Consider the following 9,167-nt stretch of genomic DNA (forward strand, 5'->3'; position numbering starts at 1 on the left):
ATGACATGTTTGTGTGAATTCAGATTTTTCTCTTGAAAAAATGCCCTGTGCTTGTCCCTTGGCTAATTGGATACTTGATGTTTTCTGACCTGCTGTTCTCATCAGTGACACCTCCGAGTTTAAGAAGACTTCTCAGTGGTGTTGTAAGGGCTCAGGAATCCCAGGGGCAGAGCAGCAAGGTCAGGAATGCTGAATTATCAGTGACTCTTTCAGAAGTTATAAAAACCTGACCTGTTCAGGCAAATGAGGTACCATGGGGAGATCACCCTCTTTGAACCACTTTCTTCTCTGGATGACTGAAAACTGCAGGACACACTGGCACTGCTTGCATGAACCTGTCTTTTAGCACAGTTAGGAACCCTGGTTATTTCTGCATAAACCATTGCTTCCCTGTCCTGCTAAAATGCCCCACAGATGCATCAGAGCCACTGGATTCCCTGGAAGAGAGAAGCCTGGTTTACTTCCAGTGGGATTCACCCCTCACCATGCAAAGGTGAATGATTCAGATCTTGGACAGTCTCCCAGATCTTTGTGTGCTGACAGAGTGCCAGGGGATGGGCTCCCACATGTGAGGAGAGCTGGGATTAATCTCTCTCACCAAGGTCTAAGAACTGAGTCGTGCCTTGCCTTGCTTTCTTTGGATTGCCTCTCCTTGCCTTGCCTTGCTTCCCCATTTTCATCACCCTCCTCCTTTTTCACCCTCTTTCTTCTCAGTGTTCTTACATTAAATGCATCTCTTCAAGATCTGGACAAGGAATGTAAGCCAGACTGTTCTGCAAGGGGCAGACACTGCAGCCACAGGGCCTGTGCTTCCCGGTGTTCCTGCTCATCTACCTGGTGGTGCTGGCAGGGAACAGCCTGGTTGCCTCCTCACTGTGCTGGACTCCAGCCTGCACAGCCCCACGTGCTTCTTCCCGAGGAACTTGTCCTTCCTGCAGGTCTGCTACACCTCCGTCACTCTGCCCAAAATGCTGCTGTGTCTCCTGAGGGCAGATGGCAGGATCCCCTTCCCTGGCTGTGCTGCCCAGCTGTATTTCCTGGTTCTGCTGGGCAGCACCCAAAGCCTTCTCCTGGCTGCCATGGCCTTCGAGTGCTGCATGGCCGTGTGCCACCCCCTGCCCTGTGCCCTGGCCATGAGCAGGGGCTCTGCACCAGGCTGCTGCTGGGCTCCTGGGGGGCTGTGGCACCAGTGCAGGTAGGACAGACCTACCAGCTGTTCCCTTTGCCCTTCTGTGCATCCCGTGACCTTCCTCACTTCTTCTGGGACGTCCCCCCGCTGCTGGACCTGGTCTGTGCAGACACGTTCTGGAACCAAGTGGGGCTGCACACCATCACCCTGGGTTTTGTAATCCTCCCCTTCTGCTTGATAGTTCTGTCTTACATTAAAATCATCAGGGCAAGTCTGAAAACCCCCTCAGTTCTGGGCAGGCACAAAGCCTTCTCCACCTGCTCCTCACACCTCGGGGTGCTGACACTCTTCTATGGCTCAGCCACAGTCGTCTACTTAAAGGGACACTCGAGGGCTTCTGGAGATCCTGACAAATACTCTGCCCTGTTTGACACAGTTGTGACTCCCATGTTTAACCCTCTCATCTATATTCTGAAGAATAAGGAAGTGAGAATGGCCTTGAAGAGACTCCTATGGACAAAGTGATCCTACAGAGGGTGTAAAATGGTCCCAAATGCTACAAGTCCCACTGGGGTATGTGGTTGCCTGAACAAAGCATCCCATATTCACTCCAACAAAACCACATGTCCAGCCTGGCTTTCCTCCTCCTCCGGGAGGGGAAAGGTGTCCTGAGGCATTCCTGTTATGTCCTGCCCTGCCATGACATCTTTGTCCTCCAGAGCACCTTCAGTGCCCCAAAAGAGTTCAATGCCAAGAGCTCCTTCCAGCTGGGTCTGACCAGTGTAATGTTAAGGGGAAACAGTGCAATTGTGGTCAGTCATCAGTGAGCCCCAGGGGTGACACAACCCATGAGAGGCGACTCCCCTTGGGTTTTACAAATCCCCTGCTAGCCCTCATGGCCTGTGGACAGTGTCCCTGTGTGGAATCAGCTTAAAAAGCTAAAGGATAGGAAGGGCACCTTGCCCTGCTATGAGATCTTGCACTGAGTTCTGTAAGGCTTGAGTAACTTGGCATACAGAATAAAAGAAATTAAAGGTATTAAAAACCCACCAAGAGGACAGTTCAGCACCAGAACAGGGTCCCAGAGACCTGTGGAGTTTCCATCTGTCAAGGTTTAGCAGTGTCAGCCAGAAACTCAGCACTGCACAGTCGCTCACTCCCTCCCCACCACAGGGATGGGGGAGAGAATCAGAAGGGTAGAAGTGACAAAACCCCTGAGTTGAGTCAAAGACGTGCACACGTGCGAGGCCAAACCAGGAATTCATTCCCAGCTTCCCATGGACAGGCAGGTGTTCAGCACCTCCAGGAGAGCAGGGCCCTGTCCCGAGTAACGGTGACCTGGGCAGACAAACACCATCACTCCAAAGTTCCCCCCTACACACCCTGAGTGTGATGTCCATGGTCTGGAGCAGCCCTTGGGTCAGGGGGGTCACCTGGCCCAGGTGTGTCTCCTCCCACCCTCCCACGCACCCCCAGCTCCCTCCCCAGCGTGGCTGTACCAGGGGCAGGAAAGGCCTTGGAGCTGTGCAAGTGCTGCCCAGCAATAACAAAACTGTCGGTGTAGAGTCGTGACGGTCGATAAAGACACAAAGAGTCTGGTTGTGTGCAGAAAAGATGTCTCTCTTTATTTTCTCATCTGTCTTTTTATACCCCTTGCTAGCAGCAAGCAGTAACCTTATTTTAGGTAAGCAAGCAACAGCATTTTCATTGGCTAGGATCAATTGGTGATACATTTGGCAAAGCTCAAGGCCTTATTGCAGTTCCACATCCTAGGCCTACCAACTTTACAGTCTACCTTTGTTTCTCCATTAGGGCCGTGTCCTGACCTCCTTATCATCAAGGATACGCCCGAAAGCTTTCCCAGTCAATATCTTCATCCTGGGAGCCAATAGACCCGCTATTAACCCCTTCAGAAGGGCCTGTGAGGTCCCTTCTCTCTGCAGGAGCTGATGGCTCAGCCCATGACTCATGGATGGGCCAGGGGCTCTCCAGCTGCCCCTGCCCTGGCCTGTGACAGTCCAGCACAAGCCCCTTTGGTTCAAAGAGGCCCTGCAGTGTCACAATGGCCTCTGGATTCCGTGAGGTTCTGCAGTGTCCCAGGGCTCCCCTGATTCCATGAGGCCCCACGTCTCCCAGTGGCCACTTGCTTCCATGTGTCTCTGCAGTTGCCCAGGATTCCTTTTGTTCCATGAGGCCCCACATGTCACAAAGGTCCCTTGATTCCAGGAGGTTCCACAGTGTCCCAAGGGTCCCTTGAGCTCCGTGGGGCTCTTTGACATCCCGTGACCTCCCGGCTCTTTAGGAGCCCTGAGAACTTCAACAGGGGGAAGTGCCGGATTCTGCCCTGGGATGGGGCAACCCCGCATGGACGGACAGACTGGGAAGGAGAGGCTGGAAAGCAGGGCCGGCAAAGGGCCCTGGGGGTGCTGGTGGGTGGCCAGTTGGCCCTGAGTCAGCAGTGCCCTGGCAGCCAGGAGGGCCAAGCCTGTCCTGGGGGCATCAGGCCCAGCATGGCCGGCCGGGCCAGGGAGGGGATTGTCCCGCTCTGCTCTGCCCTGGGGCGGCCTCACCTGCACCATTGGGGCAGTTTGGGGGGACACAATGGAAGGGAGAGATTGAGCCATTAGAGGGTGTCCAAAGGAGGGCAAGGAAGATGGGGAAGGGCCTTGGGGGGAAGGCGTGTGAGGACACTGAGGGCACTTGGTGTGTTCAGCTGGAGAAGAGGAGACTGAGGGGAGACCTCAGTGCAGGTCCAACTTCCTGGGGAGGGGCAGAGGAGGGGCAGGCCCTGAGCTCTGCTCTGTGGGGACCAGGGACAGGACTGAGGGAATGGCCTGGAGTTGTGTCAGGGCAGGGTTAGGTTGGATGTTAGAAAGGGATTGTTCCCCCAGAGGGTGGTTGGGCACTGACCAGGCTCCCCAGGGCAGTGGGCACAGCACCAAGGCTGCGAGGGTTAAATAAGCTTTTGGATAGTACTCTCAGGCTCATGTTGTGACTCTTGGATATGGTCCTGTGCAGGGCTAAGGGTTGGACTGGATGATCCCTGTGGGTCCCTTCCAGCTCAGCTTATTCTGTCATTCCGTGTTTGGTTGGGTTTGGTTTGGTTGTGTTTGGTCTTTTTGTCCCCCTTTTGAATTGCCCTTCCTCTGACCCATGACTTTTTCCTTCATTGTCGTGGGCCTTGCTGGGCACCTGATGGCAAGACAAGTTTATCCAACTCAGTCATCTTGACCACATTTTTTGTCCAAGTCACCATTAACTAGACGAGGTTTCTCACAGACTCGCTGCAACTTGGCCTCATCCACAAAGGAGTGGAAAGTGCATTTCATCCCATCACCCAGAGAGATAATAAAGATGTTTCATAGGAATGGTCAAGGGCTGGTCCCTGATGAATGTCACAAATTTTCTGCCAAGAGGAATTTGTACCATGATTTTGAGCCTCATCAATCATTCAACTTCCCACTCACCACATGTTTCACTTGTCCAGTCCAGCTCTCACCAGTCTGGCTCTAAGGAGACCACAGGAGATCATGTCAAAGGCCTTGCTGAAGTCCGGGCAATCCCTGCCTTGTCCTTCCCATGCCTGGCAATGGCTGCAGGAGGACTTGCCCTCTCCCCTTCCCTGCTGAGCCTGAGCAGTCTGGAACTCTGCCAACCCTCCTTGCTGCCCTGTTTGCAGACTGGTTCCAGGTCTGCCTTTGCCAAGGCCCCAGGAAGCTCTGGGCTGGCTCTGGCCTTTCCAAGGGTTTGGGAGAGGTCTCCCAGTGACACTGCCCAGCCTTCCCAATATCCCTGACACCAAAACCTTTTCTATTACCCCACAGTTCCACTTTAGTGCTCAGGACACAACACATATTCTCATGGTCCTTCAGGAGAAAATTAGAAGTGATTTCATTAGAGAGGTCAACTGGGGGAGCAGCCCAGTCTGGTCTGGCCCCACAGCAGTGCCCAGCCCAGATAGCTGCAGAGCTCTGGGCACTCCCCCCACAGCCCCAGCCCCTCTGAAGGGCACAGCAGCTCCTGGGGCACAGAGAGGAGTCTCAGCCTCCCCATCAGCTCAGGGGCTGGACACTCAGCATGGCAGGAGGAAATGGAGGTCAGGGAAACTGCAGGAGCCCTGGTGTCACCTGCAGGAGATGCCCAGCACAGCCTGACTGTGCCCCTCAGTGCCAGCCCCTCTGCCCAGCCCAGCCCAGAGTCCTGGCCCAGGGACAGAGCAGCCTGTCCCCAGGGGGGCTGCAGAAAGAGGTTTCTCTGTGTCAGGGATTCCTCTCTGCAGGCCCAGAAATGCTGCCTTGCTCTTCTGCAGGGACATCCCTTTGCCCAGGTCAGTGTGTCCAGGCTGCCTTGGCCACTTGCAGATCCCAGCCTGGGATCCCTGCAGGGCCCTGAGCTGGAGGTGCTGCTCTGCACAGGGAGGGGCTGTGGCACCCTGGGCTGAGCCTGCCCTGGCCATGCTGGTCAGGGTGGGGAGCAGACCCAGCAGGATGGGGATCACCCCTCTCCACCCTCTGCCATAGTCCTGGAAGGCTCAGCAGCCAAGAACAAGGCTGGGCAGGACCATGGGCTGTTTCCAATGGCACAGAGGGCAGGGCAGGGCTCCACTCCATGCAACCTGTGGGCTGGAGAGTTCTTCAGGACACCCTCCTGGAAAGCCCAGCCCTGGCTCTGGTACAGCCCCCCCTGAGCTGGGGAGGCACAAGGGGAGTTCACTGTGGGTCAGACGAGTCACTGGCCAGAGTCCTTTCTCTGTTCCTGCTGCATCCCCTGGGGCTGCAGAACTCTCCTTTACCAGTTCACAGGGACATCTAGTACTTGATCTCTGGTAACTCCACCCTGGGCAGGATCCTGCTCCAGAGCTCCATTCCCTGCTGACTGGATGGGACGGGCTGTCCCTGCAGATCCTCTGTGCTCTCCTGCACTTCCTGAGTTCCTACAGACAAGTCCTCACCTCCATCAGAGCCCTCACAAGCTGCAGAGCCCCAGGCAGGTGACTTGGAGACCATTTGCCACTGGCCACCAGCACAGAACATCTGAACCAGCCCTCAGTCCCTCAAGTACCCCAGTGAGTCGCTTCTCTCACTGCAGGGACTGAATGGGGAAACAAGCAAAGCAATGAGACTTTGCAGAGTCTGTTCCTTGGCCTTGTTCTTTACACCAACCTTTCAAAAAGAACAAAGTCTTCAGGAACTGCCCAGGGGGATCCCCTTTCCTGATGGAAATGATGTTAAGGAGCCCAGCTCTGCCCCAGCAGTGCCCAGGGCCTGTCCCTGCCCATGGTCACAGGACTGACACAGCAGGGACTGAGCTGCCAGAGCACTCAGGCCTTGGGCAAGGAGCAGAAAGGAGAGGGAGGCAGTGGAAAAAGAGCATCTCTGAAAAGCCCAAGAGCTGCTGCTCCCTGGCAGTGCTCCTGTACCAGGACTCTTTACCCCTTCTCCTCTGCACACAGGCACTGCCCTCCAGCTTCAGGGAACTTCTAGGAGGGGGAATCTGGAAAAAAGAATTCAAGTCCTTTATTATACTCAGTGATTGTCATTCCTCATGTACACAATAACAAAGACATGATGTTTGAGAAAGAAGTTGCTGCAGGAACTTTTATTTTGTTTAAATGCACACAGAGAATGATTCCTCATTTACACAATTGTGGGTCAAAATAAAGAGGTTGAGAATGAATTAGGTATGAGATGAAGAATAAATTTCTGTGTTAACAACATTAAAAGCATAAAAAATGCAGGAAACCACTACTACTCTCAAAAGTTTTAGAAGGTAGCCTGGAACAGTAAAGGGTTACACAATGAGTGTTCTGCAGAAGAAGAGAGGAAGGTTGTTGCTCCTGAAAAGCATCCAGTCATCATCTTCCTTATGGCATCCTTGAGCTCCTGGTTCCTCAGGCTGTAGATGAAGGGGTTCAGTGCTGGAGGCACCACCGAGTACAGAACTGATAGTGCCAGATCCAGGGATGGGGAGGAGATGGAGGGGGGCTTCAGGTCGGAAAATACACCAGTGCTGAGCAACAGGGAGAGCACAGCCAGGTGAGGGAGGCACGTGGAAAAGGCTTTGTGCCGTCCCTGCTCAGAGGGGATCCTCAGCACAGCCCTGAAGATCTGCACATAGGAGAAAACAATGAAAATGAAACAACCAAACCCTGAACAGGCACCAACCACAATAAGCCCAAGTTCCCTGAGTTTGGAGTGTGAGCAGGAGAGCTTGAGGATGGGGGGGATTTCACAGAAGAACTGGCCCAGGGCATTGCCCTGGCACAGGGGCAGGGAAAATGTATTGGCTGTGTGCAGCAGAGCAGTGAGAAAGGCAGTGGCCCAGGCAGCTGCTGCCATGTGGGCACAAGCTCTGCTGCCCAGGAGGGTCCCGTAGTGCAGGGGTTTGCAGATGGCAACGTAGCGGTCGTAGCACATGATGGTGAGGAGGGAAAACTCTGCTGAGATGAAGAAATAAAAGAAAAAGAGCTGTGCAGCACATCCCATGTAGGAGATGGTTGTGGTGTTCTGGAGGGAATTGTGCATGGCTTTGGGGACAGTGGTGCAGATGCAGCCCAGGTCTGTGAGGGAGAGGTTGAGCAGGAAGAAGCCCATGGGGGTGTGCAGGTGGCGGTCGCAGGCTACGGCGCTGAGGATGAGGCCGTTGGCCAGGAGGGCAGCCAGGGAGATGGCCAGGAAGAGCCAGAAGTGCAGGAGCTGCAGCTCCCGCCTGCCTGAGAATGCCAGGAGGAGGAACTGGGCCATGGAGCTGCTGTTGGACATTTGCTGTTCCTTAGGACAGGGTCTGTTCAGAGAAGGAAAGCACAGGGAACAATTAAGACAGCCCCCTCTCAGCAATGCCAGGGCAGTTTTCAGGGAAATCCCCTCCAAGTCAAGGCCTTTCTTTTCCCTGGTTTGTGCTCTCTGAGGGTGCTGTGAGGAGCAGGAGCTCTGCCCATGTGCTGCCAAGGACTCAGCTTTGCTCTGCTGCAGTGCAGACATGGAGCTGCTTTGGACAGCTCTCACGATCACAGGGGATGTCACATGGAATCCAGCTTTGATGGAAAAGTTCAATTCCTGTTCTGTTGTCTTGGAGCAATTTGTGCTGCAGGAGAGAGGCACAGTGTATCCTTAAAATAATTTTGACTGGGTTTTTTGGTTACAGTCATAAGACCTGGGAGTGCTTTTTTAGGGGCAAATTTTTCTGATGACAAATCTGAAGAGTGTTGAGCCAGGACAGGCAGAAGGGCTGAGCTCTCCCTTGCTTATTGCAGAGCCAGGAGAGCTGCAGTGCCTCTCAGCCTGTTTCCCATCTGCCCTGCACTTTCCCTCTTGCTGCCTTGAAGATGACTTCACACAGATTCATCTTTAAAAACCCCACCAAGATCTGTGCTGAGAGCAGGGCAGTGCTGCTTGAAAGGGCAGCTCTGGGAAGTGTCCCCTGTGCCAGCCCAGAGGTGCAGCTGTGCTGGACAGAGCAGGACAGGAGCCCTCCTGCAGGGAAGCCAAGGGCTGGGACAGGAGAGTGCCCACCCCCAAGGGAAGGCTCAGCACTGCCCAGGATCCTGTGCTCATTTCTGAGACTGCCTGAAATATTCATCACAGAGAGTAAAAGAGTTGGAATTTCAGTGCAGCCTCCTGACCTGAGAGAACAATGTCTCTGCTACAATACCTAAGCAGGAAACACACCTCAGCACTAATTCCTTTCTTGTAGCCCCTGTCTTTTGTGAGCTTTGCAAAACATTCTCCATTCAATATGGTGTAGTGGTGTGGGGTTGTGAGCAGGTCTGACCCTGCAACAGCGAGACATGGAAAAGATCCTCCCTCAGCTGCCAGGTTTGCTCCTTGCCCACAGCCCTTGTGCCCCAGCCCTGGAGCAGCTCCCCGGGCCGGCTGAGAGCTGCCCCTGGCAGGCAGCAGAGTCCCTGCCCAGCACAGCGCCCTGGGCTGCAGGACCCTGCTCTGCCCCACAGCCCTGGGCACCCCTGGCTGCACCCCCGGCTTCACAGCTCTGCCAAAGTGCCCCAAAACAGCCCCTGCTCCCCCATCCCATCAGCTGG

At 54.5% G+C, this 9,167-nt stretch overlaps 1 protein-coding gene across 1 annotated transcript; it reads right to left on the reverse strand.

The window, feature by feature from the left end:
- Positions 1 to 6,963: 6,963 nt before the first annotated feature.
- Positions 6,964 to 7,963, reverse strand: LOC113998295 (olfactory receptor 14J1-like; the record flags this gene model as incomplete). The annotated part of the gene is made up of 1 exon (XM_027740869.2): positions 6,964 to 7,963. A coding segment is annotated over exon 1 (927 nt), but the record flags the coding sequence as incomplete, so codon positions are not given.
- Between the last annotated feature and the right edge of the window lie 1,204 nt (positions 7,964 to 9,167).

The sequence above is a fragment of the Pipra filicauda genome, unplaced genomic scaffold (assembly GCF_003945595.2).
Source record: "Pipra filicauda isolate LSUMZ 115617 unplaced genomic scaffold, ASM394559v2 scaffold1158_size25188_pilon, whole genome shotgun sequence".
Classification (NCBI taxonomy): domain Eukaryota; kingdom Metazoa; phylum Chordata; class Aves; order Passeriformes; family Pipridae; genus Pipra; species Pipra filicauda.